This window comes from Papio anubis, chromosome 13 (genome assembly GCF_008728515.1).
Source record: "Papio anubis isolate 15944 chromosome 13, Panubis1.0, whole genome shotgun sequence".
In the NCBI taxonomy this organism is placed as follows: domain Eukaryota; kingdom Metazoa; phylum Chordata; class Mammalia; order Primates; family Cercopithecidae; genus Papio; species Papio anubis.
In genome coordinates, this window is record NC_044988.1 from 90391976 (window position 1) to 90415603 (window position 23628).

The window sequence follows — 23628 nt, forward strand, 5'->3', positions numbered from 1 at the left end:
TAAAAATACAAAAATTAGCTGGGAGTGGTGATGGGTACCTGTAATCCCAGCTACTTGGGAGGCTGAGGGAGAAGAGTCACTTGAACCTAAGAGGCAGAGGTTGCAGTGAGCCGAGATGGCACCACTGCACTCCAGCCTGGGAGATAGAGTGAGACTTTCTAAAAAAAAAAAAAAAAAAAGATAATTCCAAAGACATTCTTACACTAGGAAAGAAGTAAATATTTCAATACAAAGAAATGAAATTCAGGCCAGGCACAGTGGCTCACACCTGTAATCCCAGCACTTTGGGCGGCCAAGGCGGGCAGATCACTTGAGGTCAGCAGACCAACCTGGCCAACATGGCAAAACCCCACCTCTTCTAAAAATACAAAAATTAGCTAAACATGGTGCCAGGCACCTGTAATCCCAGCTACTAGGAAGGCTGAGGCAGGAGAACTGCTAGAACCCAGGAGGCAGAGGTTGCAGTGAGCTGAGATCGCGCCACTGCATTACAGCCTGGGCAACAGAGCAAGACTGCGTCTCAAAAAAAAAAAAAAAAAGAAAGAAAGAAATGAAATTCACATGAGCCCTCCCAGTCAAATTCTGTAATTCACCTTGTTTCCTCTGTCACCATTTACTTTCAGTTACTTCTGGACTCTTTCCACAACATTCAGCCCTGTATAGTGTTTAGGAAAGAAAATATAAAGCAAGCAGTCCTCTTCTCCAAATACCATTTATTCATCATATAAATATGGGCAGCTAAACAAGCTAAGATTTATACTTAACAAAATCAACTTAAAAGACAATGGTTTAAAATACAAAATATCAAATCTGAAACCCACCAAAATCTATAAAGGTTTGATCACTATTCACCAATAAGAGTACAAACAGAGGACATAAGCCCTTTTCATTAATATAATATGCAGAAATCAACAAAATGTGAATTGCAAGGTCTTAGACATTCTAAGAGCACCTTGTAAGCCATAGTGCACTGTACACTTGTTAATTATTAATATTAAAGGCACTCTGTTCACTACTAACTTTAATTATATTTCTAATGGGGAAATTTTGTCATTCAAAAGATCAAACATTTGTTTCTTAACCAAATTAATTATACTGGTATGCATCTCAAAACCACCTACCAACAAAAACAGTCCATGTTATTCATAAATAGGAAAATAAATTTGCTACTTCTTCAAAGTACTTAATTTTTTTTAGAGCCAGATAACTTCTGTTTTGAAAGTTTTTTCTTTATGGTTCCTCAGAAGAAGGTGGCAGGGGATGGGGGGGTGTAAGTTGGACAATAAAGAAGACCCCAGCGAAAAAAGAAAATATTTTCTCCATTTTTTTCCAAAAAGAGAGAATACCATGTTCTGAATATGGTACAAATGATGACATTTTCATAATAAGAAGGCTTCATAATCTAAATTAGACTAAAACAAATCAATAGGAAAAAAGTCAAAGTCACAGAGAAAGACAGATTTTGTTCTCAGTGCAAACTGTTCAACGCCATGCATGCTGACACTAACACATCTTCAAGGACTTTTTGTTCATCTAGAAAGATGTCTTGGAAGAATTAGGCTTTGAGGAAGCACTGAAGGAGGACAAAGTGGTAAATTGTTAAACAGAGAGGGTAATTTGGTTCCTTAAAGATCATGGAAAGAATAGATGGGGCTGAAAATAAAAGATATGAGTGAGAGGAACAGATAGAAGACTTTAAATTGAAAAAAAATGAGCAAGGAGAATGGAAGAAAGGTTGTTTTTGTTTTTGTTTTTTCCAATGAAGACAAAATAATAGGGAAAGACTTTTTCTGACAATAATTATCTGTAGAACAGTGATATTATGAGAGAGATTATTTTGATACAAATTTATCACAGGTACTCACAGAGATACATCCAAAAGGATAATTACTTTAAGTAAACCTTTACTATGATTCAAACGTAGGCGTCCAGACATAATCTGTATCTTCTTCATCACATTTTTAGAAATCCTCCTTTAAAGTTACCAGGGCATTCAGGGTAGTCATTTCTAGTCAAAAACAGATAAATCAAAATGTATACTTGAAAAAAAGACTAAGTGATCAAGAAGCGGTCCCTATAATACACTGTCAATATTACTAATAAGGATTTTTGTATCACACCTAAAAAAAAAAAAACACACAAAAATCAAGATAAAGGCAAAAATCAAGGATTAAAGCTATTTATAACTTAAAATATCATCTAACACTGTCTTTCAGCTAAACAAGGTCTTACATTTTTATTTTCTTCTGATCTATTAAGTACCCTACAGCAGAACTCTCTCCACCCATAATGGACTCCTCAGTAAAAACAGCACTGCAATACTTTTCTTCCATTCTTTTTATAAGGGTGCCAGAACATCTGGAAGTTAATATACACGTTTAGAAATGCTAAGATGAAAAGTTACACACACTTTAATTTTAGGGGTCTTTTAAAAAAATAAAGATAAAAAGTCCTAGTCAGACTATTTCAATGTGTACATTTTCAACTAGGCAGGAGGCTTCCTGGGGACATAATTCAGAAGATTTGAAACTAATGTTCTGGAGTTTATGCTGCTCCAGAAACTAATCAGACTAAGGAATTTCTACAGAAACTTCAGCACTTAGGCCAGGCATAAGGTATGATAAATTTAGAAGTCCCTGGGCTGGGCCCCACAAAAAATATAAACAAATCTCTCCATCACAGAGAAACTTAGAACCTAATTAATGAAACAATAAGAGCTACAATTTAATATAACAATTGTAAAACATTGTCAAACAAAAAATTCAGGGAGGTGGCTGGGCGCGGGGACTCACACCTGTAATCCCAGTACTTTGGAAGGCCAAGGTGGGTGGATTGCTTGAGTTCAGGAGTTCCAGACTAGCTTGGGCAACATGGCAAAATCCCATCTCTACTAAAAATACAAAAACCAGCTGGCTGCGGTGGTGCGTGCCTGCAGTCCCAACTACTCTGGAGGTTGAGGTGAGAGAATCATTTGAGCCCAGGAGGTTGAGGCTGCAGTGAGCCATGATCGTGCTGCAGCACTCCAGCCTGGGAGACAGAGTGAGACCCTGTCTCAAAAAAACAAAAACAAAAACAAAAACAAAACAGAAAGAAAGAAAATTCGGGGAGATGAATGAATAGCACACAGTGGAACGAACACAGTAAAAGCCAAGGAAGAGTAGAAATTTTCCCAGATTAATATCTAAGGACCAATTATTTTTAGCAAAATGGTTTCCTACTCTTCTAGACAGTTGGTTTCTTTAAATGCCAATAATATGGATTCTGGAGCTAGACCCACTAGGTTTGAATGTAGGTTCTGCCAGAGCTGGGCTTCTACGGAACTCAATTTCCTTATCTATAAAATGAGGATAATAACAGTAACTAACTCAGTAGTTCCTGTTTTGGAGATTAAATGACTTAATATACATAAGGCACGTAGAACAGTGCCAGGAACATAGTATGTTTGTAATTACTATTACAATAGTCCACAGTCCCTCAAATCTGATGCTCAATACCAGAAGCTGTGAAACTACAAATTTTCCTGTAACTCATTTGGTGGCAAATATCTGACCTACCCTGAATACGTTTGGCAACAAAACCTGACCTGAGCAAATGCAAATAAAACCTGACCTGAGCAAAGGCTACTGGTAGTCTTTATTTATCCTACTTAGTGTACAGATATGTGCATTTTGCTGCAGATATCTTAATGTGTTTGATTACAAGATGCTGCCCCCAATTCACTGGAATGTATTTATGAAAAAATGAAAAAATCTAAATTCTGAAACACATCCAACCCAGAGGTTTTAGATAAAAGACTGTGGGTCTATGTTAACTTTGAAGCCTAGACAGTTTGTATTTCCTTAAAATAAATGGCATCTTCTTAAAGAAACACAAGTAAGTAAGATCCTGAATCTAGTATTAGAGAATATTAGGATGAGGAAAACATTTCCCAATACAGTTAGAAGGGTCCTATATTCCTAGGTCCTACATTTCCAGGATGTTCTTTTCAAATATAATCCATCTTTGCCGGGCGCGGTGGCTCACACCTGTAATCCCAGCACTTTGGGAAGCTGAGGCAGGCAGATCATCTGACGTCAGGAGTTCAAGACTAGCCTGACCAACATGGTGAAACCCCATCTCTACTAAAAATACAAGAAAGTTAGTTGGGTGTGGTGGCACATGCCTGTGGTCCCAGCTACTCAGGAGGATGAAACAGGAGAATTGCTTGAAGCTGGGAGGCAGAGGCTGCAGTGAGCCAAGATGGTGCCACTGCACTCCAGCCTGGGCAACTGAGACTCTGTCTGAAAAAAAAAAAAAAAAGACAGGCTGGGCGTGGTGGCTCATGCCTGTGATCCTAGCACTTTGGGAGGCCGAGGTGGGAGGATTGCCTGAGCTCAGGAGTTTGAGACCAGCCTAGGCAACATGGTGAAACCCCGTTTCTACTAAAATACAAGAAATAAGTAAATTAGCTGGGTGTGGCGGCAAGGGCCTGTAGTCCCAGCTACTCGGGAGGCTAAGGCAGGAGAATCGCTTGAACCGGGGAGGCGGAGGTTGTAGCGATCCAAGATGGTGCCACTGCACTCCAGCCTGGTGACAGAGCAAGACTCCCGTCTCCAAAAAAAAAAAACAAACAAACAAAAATAAATAATCCATCTGTAATATTTTGTTTACATGTCACGGTAGTCAGAGTTTTCAAGTTCTAAATTCTAGGGCTTGCTTAAACAAAGTCTATTCTCATCACTTAGATAACAAAGAAATAATTAAGGTTCTTTGTGGGGCATAAATATGCCTTGAATCATGCAGACCAAACCATCACAGAACTTTAGAGCTGAAAGAAACCCTTCAAAACTAATCTAAATTATTATCCTTTACCTTCCAAATTATTTTATCATCTGTAAATTCACTCTTCCCTATGAGGTAAGAATAATCTGCCCTAACTTGTCCATAGACTCTGTCTATAGGAACACCCTGTAGGTAAATGCAAATAAACTGGGTGGAGTACACTAACAAACTTGGGATCTAAAAGGATAATTGAATTTAACACAATCAATCTTATAAATTTAGTAAAGTCTCAGATCATACTTTAGAAAATTATAAGAATTTCCAAGTCCAGAATGAAAGGAGACTCACCTAGCACATATTTAAAAATAAATAAATTTTAATAGACCTTAGCAATCTTAATGGGCTCAATGAGTCAACAACATAATGTGGCTGCCAAAAAGCTACCGTGATTAGGAACTAACCGCACCAACATCAGTATCCCATCCAGAAGGAATGAGGCAACTGCCCTCTCTGCTACAAGCTGGTTAGAGCACATCTGGAGTATTATATTCAGCTCTGTTCCACATTTTGGGAGAGACACAGAAAGACTGAAAAAGACTAGAAGAGGGCCAGGCACAGTGGCTCATGCCTGTAATCCCAGTATTTTCGGAAGCTGAGGTCGATCACTTGAGGTCAGGAGTTCCAGACCAGCCTGGCCAACATGGTGAAATCCCGTCTCTACTAAAAATACAAAAAGTAGCGAGGCGTGGTGGCATGCACTATAATTCCAGCTACTCAGGAGGCTGAGGCAGGAGAATTGCCTGAAACCATGACGCAGAGGTTGCAATGAGCTGAGACGGCGCCACCGCATTCCAGCCTGGGCAACAGAATGGAACTCCATCTCAAAACAAAAAACAAAAAAAACTATAAGAGAAGTAACCAAGATAGTGAGAAAATTTGAAAACATGTCACATAAAGACCAGTTGAAGGAGCTGAAGCTATTTAGCCCAGACTGAGAGGGATTATGATCCCTGTCCCCAAATCTGTAAGAGCTGTCAAGGCACAGAGACAGCCAACTTTTTCTGCATGGTCCCAACAGGCAGAGCCAGATCAATCAGTTAACTAAAAGAAGAAATTTCAGCTAAGCCTATGGAAATATTTCTTCAAATGTAGAGTCACATTAGGAAGTAGTGGCATTTAAAGTCCTGTCTAACCCTAAGGGTCCATAATTTTAAAAATCAAACATTTGGGCCAGCCCACGGTGGCTCTTGCCTATAATCTCAGCACTTTGGGAGACTGAGGTGGGAGGATAACCTGAGGTCAGAAGTTCGAGACCAGCCTGGCCAACGTGGTGAAACCCCATCTCTACTAAAAATACAAAAACTAGGCGGGCATGGTGGTGTGCACCTGTGATCCCAGCAACTGAGGAAGCTGAAGCAGGAGAATCGCTTGAACCCAGGAGGCGGAGATGGCAGTGAGCCGAAATCGCCCCACTGTACTCTAGCCTGGGCAACAAGAGCGAAACTCCATCTCAGAAACAAACAAACAAACAAACATTTGTCATTACCTCAGTGTCTTACTGATTATTATTACTTCTAGTATCACAGCATCTCTCTTCACCCTGCTTAAAATGTCCTACCCAGGACCAGGTGCTGTGGCTTACAACCTGTAATTCCAGCACTTTGGGAGGCCAAGGTGGGCGGATCACCTGAGGTCGGGAGCCCAAGACCAGCCTGACCAACATGGAGAAACCCTGTCTCTACTAAAAATACAAAATTAGCTGGGCTTTGTGGCTCATGCCTGTAATCCCACCTACTCGGGAGACTGGGGCAGGAGAATCGCTTGAACCCGGGAGACGGAGCTTGTGGAGAGCCGAGATCGCGCCATTGCACTCCAGCCTGGGCAACAGGAGTGAAACTCCGTCTCAAAAAAGAAAAAAAAGTCCTACCCAGCCAACCAATCAGCTGAATGTTTTGCTGGGTTTGTGGGAGAAAAAGTGCCTGCTTGCTGGTCAATTAGTTTCAGTTTGCAGATCAGTGTCCATGTAAACAAAAAAGGGTCCTAATTGAGGGGCAGGCAAGAGCTCCCAGCTAGATCTCCATGAAAGAAATTATTATTAATTCAAAAAGCATCTATAAGACCTATCCAATCAAATAATATATTATCAATGGCACTTAGTTCTTACAGGAACGTTGAAATTAAAAAATACTGTACAAGCATCTTCTCAAATGCCAGGGAATCCAACTTTGCAAGCCAAACCAGTTGTCTCAAATTCAATTATAAGTTTTCCTTCTGCCAAAGAGATATGTTTTCTGTTTAAAGCAAACTGGAGCCCATGCTCCATACTTGATCAGATCATGGTAGAGTCAGTTTAGCCGCTGAGAACTAGATACTGGCAATCCAGACTGAATTCACAGAGAAGTACAAACTACCTAATATTTAAAACACAGGAAAGTTATCGAAACTGGACATCCTTCTAAAAATTTTTCACCCAAAGACTACCACAGACATAAGTATAATGTTCGTTCATGAAAATTACTAAAAGCCTTGAACAGTTCAGATGACAAATATTATTCAATCCGGCTTTACTGCAGTTTAAACTGAATTGGATTCTAAGCAACTCCAGTGAAAGTATTAGAGAATATAGTAAGTATATGATGGACTTAACAGAAATACTCTGTGCTGCTTCCTCTCTGTGCTTTTTAAAGTGAAGCCTAGAAGCAATCTAAGTGTCCATAAATAAGGGCTTGGTTAAATAAATTATGATACATTCTTACCCTGGAAAATGCAACTATTAAAAAGAATAAAGTAGGCCCTAGATACTGACATTTTTTTTTAAAGTCCATGATACCTAGTTAAGTGAATACCACAAGTGGCAAAACATGTAGAGAATTATTCCATTTTGATTTTTTAAAATCTATTTTTAAATACCCTGTGTGTATGCTCATATATGCCCAGCAAAAACAGTTGAAAAAGATCTGACAAATTGCTAACAGTAGTAACCTCCAGGGACTGACTGAAACTAGGAGGCAGTGAAGGAGTGACTTTCCCTTTTTCCTTTGTGGACTTCTGGTTGTTTATATTTTTTTGCCAGTAGGGGTAACCTCTGTGGTTGAAAAATAACAACACAAAAATAGTAAAAGTAAAATAAGATGAATTACACAGATCTACGTATCAGATACCAACCAAAGTGATCTTTCTTCTTAAATGCTACTGTATGCTTAAAACTCCAGAGAATCTAATTCATTCTTTTTCTATTATATTTTACTAAAACAAATAAAAATCACCACAAGTCCCTAATAGTTTTCTCAAATGCTTTCTATACACACACACACACACCCCCCACAGGCCTGGTCATAAGCATAGCTAACACACATGGAGCTTATTCTACACTAGGAACTGTTGTAAACACAGTAAGTGTTAACTTATTTAATCTTCCCAGCAGGCCTGGTGCAGTGAATCATGCCTGAAATCCTCGCAGTTTGGGAGGCCAAGGCAGGAGGATTGCTTGAGTTCAGGAATTCAAGACTAGCCTGGGCAATATAGTGAGCCCTCATCTCTACAAAAAATACAAAAAATTAGCTGGGCGTGGTGACTCACGCCTATAGTCTCAGCTACTCAGGAAGCTGAGGTGGGAGGATCGCTTGAGCCTAGGCAGCAGAGGTTGCAGTGAGCCAAGATTGCACCACTGCACTTCAGCCTGGGCAACAGAGCCAGACCCTGTCTCAAAAAAAAAAAACAAAAACAAAAACAAAACAGTCTTCACAGCAACCTTATGAAGTAAGTACTACTATAATATTATCTTCATTTCACAATCGAAGAAACTGAGTCCAAAGAACTTCAGTGAGCCGCCTAAGCTTACACAGCTAACAAGGGGAAGAGCTAGGATTCAAACCTAAGAATAAACTCCAGAGTCCATACTCTCAACCAGTATGCTTCCTGTCTCTCAGTAATGTCAGTCTTCCTATATGAAAGCCAAAAGGGGTTACAGGTAAAACCCAGCTAGCTAATGTGCTCCTTGAAGCTGGAAGAGATGCACACTTGGCTTTTTATGGGTGAATAATCCTACTTATGTCATTGCCAAGCTCCAACCCAAGGCTCAAGACTGTATTAAGGCTCATAATCACGTGGGAAAATTCTCTACACACTCAATTATAGTCCAAAGTCCATACCTGACTCCACAGTAAATCACTAAGCCTAAGATTTAGGTCAGAGATCCAGCTAGACAAACGATTTGGACAAATCTCTACCCCAACTCAAAGCAAGAGAACTCAAACTTTTGCCCAACATCTTGACAAGGTAGGTTTTCGTTTTGTTTTGTTTTAGTTCTAGGCCCACTTTAGATTTAAACGGGGAAAGAATAGGAGTTGTCTCTAACTTTGGTTGAAGACTTCAGCAAGAAAAGCTTTTTCTACATGGGCTCAAACAGAAATTGGCATTTATCAGCATCAGCAAAGTTGAACATCCTGGCTTAAGGAGACAAAAATAGGCATCCTTGCTTAAATTGTGTATTTGTCCAAACATGTTGACCTTATAATTGTGGAAGAAAAAAATGGTGCGAGGAAGAGATTTAACCTAATTTGTAAATGTGCTCAGCCTAGATACACACCTGTCCCAAATGACCTACTGAATCCACTTATGTGCAGAGACAACATGAATTACAATGCCTTTTTTGTTTTTTTGTTTTGCCCTCAAGTGGTCCCTACTACTGTTTGTAAACAAAATCCTCTCACTACCTTTCTTCCACCTGTCATACACACACATCTGATATTTACATAAACAAGAAGAAATGAACGGGGAAACTGGAGCTCTGGGAGGAATTCCTTACCCTCAGCTTTTGACCCAGTGGTTGAAGGAGGTACTATGCGGGCTTTCAAACTTCCCCAAATAACCCAGGCAGAGAGGCTGGGTGCGCGAACCCAACCCAAAAGTTGGCGCCCATTCTGGGTCTCTGAAAAAGGCCAGAAAGCCCTGTTGGGAAGAAGATGAGATGCCTTCCACCCAGCAGCCACCCCCTCCCGAGGGAGCACAGCCCACGGGGGACAAAAGACTTTCCAGATTGATCGGGGGTGGGAGGAGGACTAGCTGGAGCTGGGATCCCCCCTCCGGAGCCAGAACCTGAGAAGTCTTTGGGGCAAGAAACGATAAATTATAGGCAAGAGCCCAACCCCAGATGCCGGGGCTGGGGTGAGGACGGGTCCTGCCCGAGAGGGAGCGCCGGACTCACCTGGAGAAGGCGAAGAGGGGGCCTCGGTGGCAGGTGGGGTTGGGGGGACGCTGCTCCTGCTGCTGCTGCTGCTGCTGGGGAGATCGGGGGTCGAGGTCCGGGGAGTCGTGGGCGCCGGTACGGTGGTCGCTACAGGGGTGGTCGGCACGGGGCCAGTGATCGTCGAAAGGGTGGTCGGCGGGGGTCTGGTCGGCGCCTGAGAGGTGGTCGAAGCGCGTTCCGCCGCCGGAGGGGTAGTCGGCGAGGGGCCGAGCGGCGTCTGAAAGGTGGTGGAAGCGGGTCTGGCTGTCGCCCGAGGAGGGGTGGTCTCCGGGGACTGGGCTGGAGAAGTCGCAGCCAGGGGTCGGTGGACGGTGGCGCGCAGGGGCCCGGTCCTCGGGGCCTGGGCCGTAGGAGCCGTCGCCCTAGGGAAGGGGTGGCTGGGCTCGCCCCGCAACCCAGGGCCCGGCGACGCGTCCACCTGCCCTGCGGCCCCGCTGCCACCGGTGACATTCCCCGCCGAGGCGGCCGAGGCGGCGGCGGCGGCGGCGCAGCACAACAGGGCGAGGCCGCCCAGGCTCGGCAGGCTCCTCATGGCGCGCTCGGCTCCGCCATTCATTCATTCAGCCAGTCGGTTGGTCAGTCATCTTCTCCTCGCTGCAATCCTACCGAGGAAGCTTCCGCAGCCGCCGCCGCCACCGGGCGCACCATCGCCACCTCCCTCTGACAGGCAGCCGGCCCCGCGGGCGGGCCCCAGCGCGGAGGGAGCGACCGGACCAAGCACGGACCGCCCGCCCTCCTCGATTGGCAGCCCCGCCTAACCAATGGGAGGCCAGGGTCGCCCACGTGATCCTCCCGCTTCCCGGCCTCTTTGTGGGCCCGTGGGCCAATCAGAGGACGTCCAGGAGAGGAGGCGGTCCGTTAGGCGGGAGAAGGGTGGTGCGAGCCCAGCTCCAGCCCGCCGGGCTCGCGGCGGCCCCGGCTTTGTCTGCCCAAGGAGTGGGGCGCGGGCCTGGGGCACCGGGCGCCGCGGAGCAGACAAAGGATGCGCCCCGCGCGGCCGATGCCGGGCCTAGTCATCTGCTCCACCGGGCTGCGAGCACTACCCGGGGGTGGATCAGCACTCGGGAGCGTCTCCGCCCTCCTGAACAATGGGGCGCCGGCGCCGTACCCCGGCTCGGGCGGGGACCACGCGGGAACCCCGCGATGGGAGAGGGCGGCGGCAGCGACGATGTAGAGCTTAACATGCCCTCTGCTGCTCCAGAGAGCCTGGTCGCAGCCTTGCGAGGTCTCTGCCGCCATTCCCATTTCAGAGATGGAGAAACTGAGGCCCTTGCTGAGGCCCTCTCTGAACCGAGACCCACGCCCTCACCAGAAACCTGCTGTGGGCCAGGTTGTGTGCCAGGCTGGACGAGGGGGCGGGACCGGGCGGTGGAGACCCCTCAGGGCAGAAGGTGCAGGCCTCCTGCGTGGAGGAGACAGTCTCGCAAGCACACTTGCCTAAACCGCAGGAAGAATAGGATCAGACAGGGTTGAACCTCAACTTGATGTCTCTTGCTGAATGGTTTTGTCGCTTGAGCGCAGTTTTTTCACCACTAAAATGGAGACGATAGGACACCCCTCACCCCGCTCACAGAGCTGTTGTGAGAATTAAGTCATGGACATAAAGGGTTTAGCCCAGCCCCTGGCCCACTGTTGTAACCCTCATTATTGCTAACTATTCTCAGCATTCTGCGCCAGGGCAAGCCTAGGATTAGAAAGCAGCCCCAGGCCACAGCCCTTCAGTGCCCCCAGAGCCTCCGGCTGATTGCAGGGATTGGGGTGGGGCTAATAGCCGAGCTTGACCCTGGGTGACATTAAACCCTGGATCAAGCTGGAATTCGGACACGCAGCCTCGCATCATCCGCCCAGGATCCGAGCTAGGTCAGGCGCTGCTGCTTCGGCTCAGCAGCTTCCAGGGGGAGCCAGGCAGGGCGGGTTTGTCATCTGATGGGGCTTAATCCAAGCCCCACTGCTAACCCAATCGCGGCCTCCCCTACGTGATGTTTGGCTTTGTGTATGGTTTCCCATTAGTCACTGGTCTTCGACCAGACTGGCAGGATGAGATTTATGTGTGAACTTGTGTATGTTAATGAAAGCATGCATTTATTTTCCTTCATGAACAGTGGGTGGGGGAGGCTGTGTATGAATGCATAAACATGTTTGTGAGTCTTGTGTGTATGAGTATTGTATGTATCTGCGTGAGTTTATGAGTATGGGAGATTGTATCTATTTTCATACATTGTGTCTTAATAATCTGTGCATGTGTACTGGTGTGTGTTTTTGTGTATTTTCTGTGTTTTTGCATTTGTGGTTATGTATGGGTGTGTCTTGATAGGTCTGTGTATATAAGACAGCGGGAATGAGGGAGAAGGTGAGTGTTCTGTCTTCAGGACCAATATTTAGCAAGCACTAACCAAGGTTCTATTTTTACTTTGCTTTGGAAGTATTCCCTTGCTGATCCTCCCTGGCCCTTCAAACCCCAACCAAAATGCCACATTCTCTAAAAGACATTCCTGGATTTGAGTGGGAATTAATCTCTCCCCTCTTATTTCCCCACCACCCCTTGTTTATGCATTGATTACAGCCCTGATCTACCAATTTACCTCATCCTCGCCTCTTCCTAAAAGGATTAAGGATGGCTTTCAGAAATATATACAACAGGATAAATCGAATTGCCCACATGGCTTTATTACTTCTCATAGGCATGCATCAGCCTTAATACTAGAACTTGTTATTTATGTGTCTGTCTCTTACATCAGCTGTTCTCCCTGTTCTCAGTACCTAGCAGGGGTAACACATGTAAGTGCTAACCCATGCTGGTTAAATTGAATTAATTGAAGTCTTGTGGTGCTTGTGGGAGGAGCTTGTGTCTTTAGAGTCAGACAGACTTGGTTCGTGACTGCCAACTCTGTGACCTTGGAGGAAACCTTTCACCTCTCTGAGCCTCAGTTTTCTCTTTTTTTTTTTTTTTTTTTAATTTGAGACAGAGTTTCACCCTTGTCACCCAGGCTGGAGTGCAATGGCGCCATCTTGGCTCACTGCAACCTCCGCTTCCCAGGTTAAATCCATTCTCCTGCCTCAGCCTCCCGAGTAGCTGGGATTACAGGCACCCACCACCAGGCCCAGTTAATTCCTGTATTTTTAGTAGAGACGGGGTTTCATCATGTTGGCCAGGCTGGTCTCGAACACCTGAGATCAGGTGATCCTCCCGCCTAGACCTCCCAAAGTGCTGGGATTACAGACATGAGCTGCCGCGCCAGGCCAGTTTTCTCATCTATTAAATGGGGCCAATAAATCGTCTCTCATTTGTTGAGCTAAGGATTGAGGAGAATGGTTTTACAGAGCCTAGCACACAGACAGTGCTCAAGGTGTGTAGGTTCATATTTTTGTTATACTATTGCTAACTTTGAGCCTTGTTGGCTGAAGGACCAGAGCAGAAACCCCTGCCCCGTAAGTTCCCCATCAGGTGACATGGCCTGACAGTTGCCCTACCTGATATTTCCAAATGATATCTGAAAGGTGCTGGGTTGGCCCTGAGCTTTGCTGTATCAGAGGTTCTCTGGCAAGGGGGAAAAAGCTGATGCAGCTTCTTGGCCAGGAGAGACACAGAGCAAATGACTAGAAGACCTTGTCTAGTGATTCAGGTCAGCTCTCTGCCTTAGGCAAGGATCATCCATGCCAGGGCTTTTAAGATGGGATAATTAGCCTGTAATATGTATAGAAAATATTGAATTTTTTGAAAGATATTACTAATTTAAATGTATTAATGTCCATTCAACATTTAATTCTTAAATTTCCTTAATCTTAAATCTTCCTTAATCTCTAAACTACAAGATGACTTTCTTAGGAATTATGTTTGTGTTTAAAAATTGGAAACACCTTACATATCTGCCATCAGAGAAAGGTATTATTATACCAGTTAAACTTAATCATATAAAGTCATTGTACGTGTAGCTATGAGGACAGTATAGCAAATATTAATAGTAATAATTGAGCTCATAGTCTGTGCTAGACACTATACCAAGAGCTACATATGAATTATTTTGTTTAATCCTAAGAACCCCAGGAAGTAGGTACTATTGTGTCTTAGTCCATTCGGGCTGCTGCAACAAAGTACTGTAGATTGTAGCTTGTAGACAACAAAAAATATATCTCTCTCAGTTCTGGTGCCTGGGAAGTCCAAGATCAGGGCACCAGCAGATTCAGTGAGTTCCCTGGGTGTCCTTTAAAAGGACACTAATTCCATTCATGATGGCTCTGCCCTCATAACCTAATCACCTCCCAAAGGCTTCCAAATACTTTCACATGGGGTGTTAGGATTTCAACGTATAAATTTTAGAGGGACACAAACATTCAGTCTATAGTCTATTATTATCTGCATTTTACAGATAAGGAAACTAGGACGCAGGTTAAGCAACTTGCCCATGGTCACTTAGTAAATAATAGAGCTAGAAATCAAACTGAGGCTGGCTGGCTCCCACTGACACCCTTAACTATAAAGGGAAAATACTTATAATGGTAAGAAGAAAAGAAAAAAATTATAGCTGTGACACTCTGTGTAACAGAACATCAACTGGCACTTTTTCTGTTGCCCCAGAATTGTAGCTAAGGCCCATGAGACCTGGAGCCAAAGGCTTAGGGAAGGACCACAGAACAGCAGGAGTCAGAGAGGGCCTTGCTGGAGCCAATGTGCAGCCTGACTTTTCTCCTAGGCAAAGGAGATGCTGTAAAGGGCCCCATCTGATTTCTCACTTTATAGTCAGCACCTAGCACAATGTCAAATACGCAGAAATGGCTCAAGAATTATCTGTGAGCCAGGCACGGTGGCTCACGCCTGTAATCACAGCACTTTGGGAGGCCAAGGTGGACGGATCACAAGGTCAGGAGTTCAAGACTAGCCTGGCCAGGCTGGGCACGGTGGCTCACGCCTGTAATCCCAGCACTCTGGGAGGCCAAGGCGGGCAGATCAGGAGGTGAGGAGATTGAGACCATCCTGGCTAACATGGTGAAATCCCGTCTTCACTAAAAATAGAGAACATTAGCGGGGTGTGGTGGCGGGCGCCTGTAGTCCCAGCTGCTCGGGAGGCTGAAGTAGGAGAATGGCGTGAACCTGGGAGGCAGAGCTTGCAGTGAGCCGAGATCATGCCACTACACTCCAGCCTGGGTGACACAGCAAGACTCCGTCTCAAAAAAAAAAAAAAAAGAAGACTACCCTGGCCAACATAGTGAAACCCCATCTCTACTAAAAATACAAAAAAGTTAGCCAGGTGTGGTGGTGAACACCTGTAATCCCAGCTACTCGGGAGGCTGAGGCAGGAGAATTGCTTGAACCTGGGAAGCAGAGGTTGCGGCGAGCCGAGATTGTGCACTCAAGCCTGGGCAACAGAGCAAGATTCCATCTTGAAAAAAAATTTTTTTTAATTGTCTATGAAGTCTTATGATGTGGCAGATGCTGTTCCAGGAGTTTTACATTCATAACACATTTATTCCTCAAAGACAAGGCTATCATCTGCACTTCAAAGAAGAGGAAACTGAGCCTCCAAGAGCTTAAGGGACTTACTTGGCCAAGGCCCTTGTGACTCAAAAGCCCAGGCTCTTCTCTATCACTACAGTCCATTAATGTGGCCGCTATGCGTTGCACATAGTAGGAGGTCAGTGAACACATACTAAAAGAAAGGCTACACATGCACCAAATTTAACCCTTCTGCTAGAAAAGAGAAGCTTTGGGAGTGAGAAAATAAAAGAAAGCATAATAATATGATAGATATGGCTCAGCAAAATAACTTCATCTCCCAGACTCCAATAAAACACAGACACCTTTCCCCTTTCTTGTTTCATTGAAACAGCAATGCTGACATGGACTATTTCTAATCCTGCCGGAGGCTGGCCTCCTATCAGATGTGGCTAAATGCAAGGTTTGGCATCTTCTGCAGACAACTGTGGGATTATGGGGCCACTGTTCACAAAGTCGGCCCAGCAAAGGACACTAACAGACAAGTCACAGAAAGGAATACAAATGACTAAGAAATATGAAATACTGCATATGCAACTTGAGTAATTAAAGAATTGCAAGTTGAGATAAGGAGTTGCCATTTTTTTAACCTATTGATTTGGCAACAATTTTTACAAACTGGTAATATTTGTTATGGTCTCTCACGTTGATAGAAATATAAAGTGAAACAACCTTTCCAGGAAGCCTTAAAAGTGTTTATACTCTTTGACCCATTATTTCCACTTTTTTTTTTTTGAATGAGAGTCTCGCTGTTTTTGCCCAGGCTGGAGTGCAATGGTGCGATCTTGGCTCACCGCAGTCTCCACCTCCTGGGTTCAAGCGATTCTCCTGCCTCAGCCTCTCAAGTAGCTGAGATTACAGGCATGCGCCACCATGCCCAGCTAATTTTGTATTTTCAGTAGAGATGGGGTTTCTCCATGTTGCTCAGGCTGATCTCGAATTCCCGACCTCAGGTGATCCGCCTGCCTCGGGCTCCCAAAGTGCTGGGATTACAGGCGTGAGCCAGTGCACCTGGCCCATTATTTCTGCTTTTAATAATCTATCCAAAGGTCAGGCACAGCAGATTATGCCTGTGATCCCAACACTTTGGGAAGCTGAGGTGGGCAGATCACTTGAGCCCAGGAGTTCAAGACCAGCCTGGGCAATGTGGTGAAACCCCGTCTCTACTAAAAAAAAAAAAAAAAAAAAAAAAAAAATACTAAAAATTAGCTGGGCATGGTGGTGTGCACCTGTAGTCCCAGCTATCTGGGAGGCTGAGGTGGGAGATCACCTGAGCTTGGGAAGTCGAGGCTGCAGTGAGCCATGATCATGCCACTGTACTCCAACCTGGGCAACAGAGGGAGCCCCTGTCCCAAAAAGAAAAAGAAAAAAAATCTACCCAAGGGAAATAAATAATCAGATGTAAATATATATGTACAAAAATGTTCACCAGTGTTATATAATTAGAAAAATTAGAAAAATCTAAACAGTTAACAAAGGATTAGTTGAGTACTTTGTGCTCTATGATGTTTCTATGTAGAAATACTATACATCTATAAAAAATGATACTCACCTGCCCAGCGCTGCCTGCCCAGCACTGCCCACCCAGTGCCTGTCCCCAGACCGAGGCCCAGTCCCCTTTGCCCTTGTCCATCAAAGGTGCCGCCAGCGTGTCTGACAAACTGCCCTACAAAGTTGCTGACATCGGCCTGACCACCTGGGGACACAAGGCCCTAGACATTATGGAGAAGGAGATGCCGGGCCTGATGGGCATGCAGGAGCTGTACTTGGCCTCCAGGCCACTGAAGGGCGCCTGCATTGCTGGCTGCCTGCAAGTCACTGTGGAGATGGCCATCCTCATTGAGACCCTCATTTCCCTGAGTGTTCAGGAGCAGTGGTCTAGCTGCAACATCTTCTCCACCCAGGACCATGCAGTGGCTATCTTTGCCAAGGCTGGCATCCCAGTGTTCATCTGGAAGGGCAAAACAGATGAGGGGCACCCATGGTGCATTGAAAAGACACTGTACTTCAAGGACGGGCCCCTCAACATGATTCTGGATGATGGGTGTGACCTTACCAGCCTCGTCCACACCAAGTACATAGCCACAGCTCATGTCGGGCATCTGAGGCATCTCTGAGGAGACCAAAACCGGGGTCCGTAACCTATACAAGATGATGGCCAATGGAATCCTGAAGGAGCTTGCCATCAAGTCAATGACTCCATCACCAAGAGGAAAATTGACAGCCTCCATGGCTGCCCGGGAGTCCCTCATAGATGGCATCAAGTGGGCCAAGATGTGATGATTGCCAGCAAGGTAGCAGTGGTAGCAGGCTATGACGATGTGGGCAAGGGCTGTGCCCAGGCCTTGCAGGGTTTTGGGGCTCATGTAATCATCACCGAGATTGATCCCATCAGCACACTGCAGGCTGCCATGGAAGGCTATAAGGTGACCACCATGGACGAGGCCTGTCAGGAGGGCAACATCTTTGTCATCACCACAGCCTGTGTCAATATCATCCTTGGCCGGCACTTTGAGCAGATGAAGGATGATGCCATCTTGTGTAACACTGGACGCTTTGACGTGGAGATCGATGTCAGGTGGCTCAACAAGAATGTTGTGGAGAAGGTAAACATCAAGCCCCAGGTGGACTGGTACTGGCTGAAGAATGGGTGCCACATCATCCTGCTGGCTGAGGGTTGGCTGGTCAACCTGGGTTGTGCCATGGGCTGCCCCAGCTTTGTGGGGTGTAACTCCCTCATCAACCAGGTGATGGTATAGATTGAGCTGTGGACCCACCCAGACAAGTACCCCATTGGGGTTCACTTCCTGCTCAAGAAGCTGGATGAGGCAGTGGCTGAAGCCCCGGCTGGGCAAGCTGAATGTGAAATTGACCAAGCTAACTGAGAAGCAAGCCCAGTAGCTGAGCACATCCCGCGATGGCCCCTTCAAGCTGGATCACTACTGCTGCTGAGAGTCCGGCCTGCCCTTCACCTTCCAGCTGCTGTCCTTGCTCAGGCCCCATCTCTTCTCCCTCAGAGCAAATGGCACCAACTTTGCGATTGATTTGTCAGTGTCTCCCATTGATGGGGCTGGTCACTCAGTTTTTGGCCTCTGCAGCATCCCTCACACTATATCAAGTGTGGCAGGGGGAACTGAGAGGCCTCTCCTCAAGCCCTGGTCATGATGGAGGTACAAGGGAGGCATCCACAGGGAACCGTGAGTTGAATGGTCTTGGAACTGCTCACTAAGTCAGTCCTTCCTTAGTCTGGAAGTTGGTAGTGGAGTCACAAAGCCCGTATACCTTACCATTCAGGTAAGGTTCCCGGTCTGTGGACTTATGTCCGTGTGCTTGGTTTATAGGTTCAGTGGTTCCTCAGCCCATGGCAGATGAGAAGGAGCTACATTGAAGGGCAAAGAGGAACTGTTGTTTGACTTTTCCTGAGAGCCTGGCTTAGGGCTGGGCCTTCTCTTAAACCTTATAACAATGAGGTTGGTACTTTTAGTCCCTGTTTTACAGGGGTCAGAATAGACTTTAAAGTGATAACTGAGAAAGGACAGAGAAGTGACAGCCAGAGGGGCCATAAAAACATAAAAGCAGGCATAGATCTGCTACCACTTTGTAATAAGATGGTTCCTATCACAACCCTGGGTCAAAAAGATAATAATTTGGTTTATAATGTTAAAAGAAAGCAGGAAAGTGGGTAAATAAAAATCTTGGTAACTGAAAAAAAAAAAAAAGATGATACTCAGGCACAGTGGCTCATGCCTGTAATCCCAACACTTTGGGAGGCCCAGGCGGGCAGACTGCTTGAGCTCAGGAGTTCGAGACCAGCCTGGGCAAAATGGTGAAACCCCATCTCTACCAAAAATACAGAAAAATTCGCCTGGCATGGTGGTTGCACCTGTAGTTCCAGCTATTCTAGAGGCTGAATTGGAAGGATCACTTAAACCCCAGAGGTGGAGGTTGCAGTGAGTGGAGATGGTGCCACTGTACTCCAGCCTGGGTGACAGAGTGAAACCCTGTCTCAAAAAAAAATAAATAAAAAGATACTTATGAAGGAAATTCTTACGACATAAAATTGTGGAAAAAATCATTAATACAACTATTTATGCCATGACCCCCAATTATGTAAATGATAATATAGGCAGAGAATAAAATACCAAAAGGAAATACACCAAAATGTTAACATTCTTTTCTTCTGAGTGACTGCATTATGGATATTTAACTTTTTTCTCCTTCATAGTTTTCTGCATTTTCCAATTTTTTTATAGTGAGCACTTATTACTCTCAAAAATCAATAACAATCAACAATAGAATTAATTTGAATCTGGAGCTATGTCTCTGCCAACCACATCCCTGACCTGCCCTCATGGTATCTCAAGAGGATGAGAGGAAGAAAGGCTCAAGTTGTAAACCCACATTAAATGCAAGGCACCATCCCCAAACAATGAAGCTAAATGTTGAAATCCTGCTTCAAAGGTCCTCTGATGCTAAAATAAGCCCAGAAAAGCATTTGCTACAGTTCTTGGAGATCTATTGAAGGACATCATTCACAGTGGGCACCAAGTCAAACCCTCACTCGTCATCAGTGTTGGCTGCAATACAAAGAATTTGAACCAATTTGGGGAGGAAAAGGGTTGGAGCTTCACAAATAACTCTATCCCTTAGGTTGCTTTCATTGTAATAAAGGGGATTACTGACAGGTGCACAGCACAGAGCTTTCCCAGCCATCATCTCATTTGAACTTGACAACAACCTGGAGAAAAGATGTTGATAGTAACAACAACAACAATAACAACGATGACGGAGACTTAACATTTACTGAATACTTATTACGTGCCAGGAATCAATTCTAAACACTTCACATACATTGTGCCTTTTAATTAAAAAGCAAAAACAAAACAAAACAAAACCAGGGGCTTGCTCTGTCACCCAGGCTAGAATGCAGTGATATAATCATAGCTCACTGCAGCCTCAAACTCCTAGGCTCAAGTGATCCTCCTGCCTCAGCCTCCCGAGTAGCTGGGACTACAGGTGCACATTACCTTTTAAAAATTTTTTGTAGAGGTGGGGTCTTGCTATCTTGCCCAGGCTGGTCTTCAACTCCTGGTCTCAAGCAGTCTTCCCCTCAGCCTCCCAAAGTGTTGGGATTTCAGGCTTGAACCACTGTGCATTCCCCTTTTAATCTTTTTAGCCTTATCTGTGAAGTAGAAAGAGTGATTACCCCCACTTTAAAAGCTAGTATGTTGTCACTCAAAGTAGTCAAATGACTTGTCCCAGATCACCATGCTTACAAATGAAAGCATAGAATTTGTAGTCATTTCTTTAGACCTCAGGTCCAGATTTCCACAACTGCCTACTGTTGTTCCTCAGCTTTGAGGTTTTTTTTTCATTGCTGTATTATTAGAGGAGACAGTAGTTTAGCAGTAAAGAATGCCGGGTTCAAATCTGGTGTTTCTAGCTGTATAATCTTGGACAAGTTACTTTAGCTCTGTGTCTCAATTTCCTCCTCTGTAAAATGGGGATCATAATATTTATCTCATAGGCCTCAAAGTCAAATGAATATAAAGCTTTGAGCCAAAGTCTGCCCCGAAATGAACACTCAGAAGACCTTGGTATGTGTCTGATTTTCCTATACCTTGCCTTCTCTCATAGACGGTCAAGGTCAGGAGGGTACAATGTCCTTGGGTTCAATGCCCAGAACTTCTAGATTTTCAGAAGAGTCATACTCTCTGACTTCCATGGCCTCGGCCCTCTTGAAGAGCCTCCTTTGCTGGAGCATGTGCCTGTCAGAGGGTAGCTTCTAGGACTGAGAGAGTACTTGGAGGAATGAGCACTTGACTCCTTCTCAGAAATCCTTAGGCCTTTAGGACTATGATGCCCTTTGTTGAACTATTTGAGGTAGCTGTGTTGATTTCTTGCTGGCTTCTAGGGGCTGGATAATAAGGAAATCCACTTCTGGAAGAGCAACTGTTTCCCTGAAAAGACCACAAAAACGGCAACTATCACAGCTGGAAGGGGACTTGGCATCAGTCCTTTCAAACATGTCCTTGTACAGATAATTAACCAAGAACCGCAGAAGTAAAGCATCTTGATAAGATCCCACACTGTCAAGAGCCAGGGTCATATTCATCATCAGACTCAAATCAGTCCATACAAAGGAGGCAGCTGAGGGCCAGTGAGAGGCCTAGAGTCTACTGGCTGGACACCGATGGACCTTCCCACCTTCTGACTCTGGCCCAAGGCTCTCTTTATGTCCCCAAGCTCCCTCTCTAGGAACTTCCTTCCTCGAATCACAGAAATGGCACCCCACTGCCAGCTTCTTAACAATGGCCAAGGCAAGATTTTAAATAATGACAATACCAAGGCGGGAGGATCACCTGAGGTCAGGAGTTCAAGACCAGCCTGGCCAACATGGTGAAACCCCGTCTCTACAAAAATACAAAAATTAGCCAGGCATGATGGCAGGTGCCTGTAATCCCAGCTACTCGGGAGGCTGGGGCAGAAGAATCTCTTGAACCCAGGAGGCAGAGGTTGCAGTGAGCCGAGATTGTGCCATTGCACTCCAGCCTGGACAACAGAGCGGGACTCCATCTCAAATAATAATAAAATGATAGCAATAATGAGGATCTGCTCTCAGGAGGCAGTTGGGACGTTAGGAATTATAAAATCTTCCAAATTAGGTCACATTCATGTAAAGGAATTAGAAACATCTTTCCCATTTCTTCAGGCCCAAATTAGAACAGGCTCTGCAGAGGGTCCTGGTAGATCAGTCCTCCTCTCAAGCCCATGGATCTGATTTCCTTTCTCAAACAGCCACTGAACTTTTCTTATGATTATGGAGTGTTTATTGGGTGTGTGCAACGCCTGAAGTGCAGTCTGGAATTTGGAACTGTCACATACTGGCAGCACGACCTCTTTAAGAGGCAGGGACTGGTTATCTCTGCCATCCAGTCCCATGTTGGGGAACTGTCTATGAATCAGCTAAGATGGGTTCCCAGCCCTCCGTCTATCTCCCTTCAAGGCAAAATGGGCTAGTGGGAAAAAAAGTCCATGATCTAGAAGGCCTGGCTGGTCTACTTCCAGCCTATGTTACTTAGAGCAAGAATCGACCTTTTTAAGCTTCAGTTTTGTCATCTGTACAATAAGCATACAATACCTGGTCTACCTATTGTGTTGCTAGGAGGATTCATTCATTCATTCATTCATTCATTCAGCAGAAATGTATAAAACACTGATATAGAGATACCCTAGTGAACAAGACAACAAAAAAAGGTGCATACAACATAGTAAGATAATCAATTAACAAATAAATGGGTAAATAATCAAGATATTTACAGGTTAAGCAAGTGCTACAAGGGAGATAAAAATGGTGCTGTGACACAGAATAATATCCCCTTAGAGTGATCAAGGAAAGCCTTGCTGAGATGTGACATTCAGCCTGAAAGCAAAAGGGGACAACTCTGTCAAAACTGGAAGGAACAGCAAGTGCAAGACTTTGAAGCTGGAAAGGAACAGAAAGGAAACCAGAATGGGTGAAGCATATTAAGTGAAGGAGAGAGTGGTACAAGCTAGAGTGCAGGACTCTGTAGCCAGGGAAGAAGACTGGGCTTCATTCTAGGAGCAAAGAGAAGTCAGGGAGTGTTTTAAGCGGGGAGATGAGGGCAGATTATAGAGCAGCAGGGACAGAAGCACAGACGGCAGTCAGAAGGCCGAGTTATCCAGGCTTGAGAAGATGGTGGCCTGGACTGGCTTAGAGGCAGATTCAGAGTCTGTTTTAGAAGTGGAATTGTCAAGACTTGCTGTTGGTTTGGGTGTGGGGTGAAGGAAAGACAGAAATACAAAGTTACTCCTAGATTTTGGAATCCACAGGATCACTCACTCACTCATTCATTCAACAAACATCAATTAAACACATATATCTGCCTGTCTCTAGGCATGGTGTTGGGGATAAAGATGGAGATGAAGAGCACAGCTTTGTCAGGGAAATGGACCAGAAAATAGGCAAATATAGTGCATTTAAGTAAATGCAGTAAGTATTAGAGAACATCGAACTCTGCTGAGGGGACAGAATCAAAGAAAAGTCTTCCTAGGGGAGGGAAGTTTGAGCTAAGCCTTGAAGGAGCAACAGGAATAGCAGAAGGGC

At 44.9% G+C, this 23628-nt stretch overlaps 1 protein-coding gene and 1 pseudogene across 3 annotated transcripts in view; one reads left to right on the forward strand and one right to left on the reverse strand.

Moving 5' to 3' along the window:
- The window catches only part of MEGF9 (multiple EGF like domains 9), a 114978-nt gene extending 104292 nt beyond the window's left edge, over positions 1-10686 (reverse strand). For both annotated transcript variants that reach the window (XM_021927211.2, XM_003911303.5), the window contains exon 1: positions 9968-10686. In XM_021927211.2, the coding sequence (XP_021782903.2) occupies positions 9968-10565 (598 nt within the window). In that variant the 5' untranslated portion in view covers positions 10566-10686. The remainder of the gene's footprint in view (positions 1-9967) is intronic.
- Positions 10687-16884: 6198 nt separating this feature from the next.
- On the forward strand, positions 16885-19219 carry LOC101006028 (annotated as a pseudogene). Its single transcript, XR_162589.5, has one exon. The product of XR_162589.5 is annotated as an adenosylhomocysteinase-like (transcript).
- The last annotated feature ends 4409 nt before the right edge of the window (positions 19220-23628 follow it).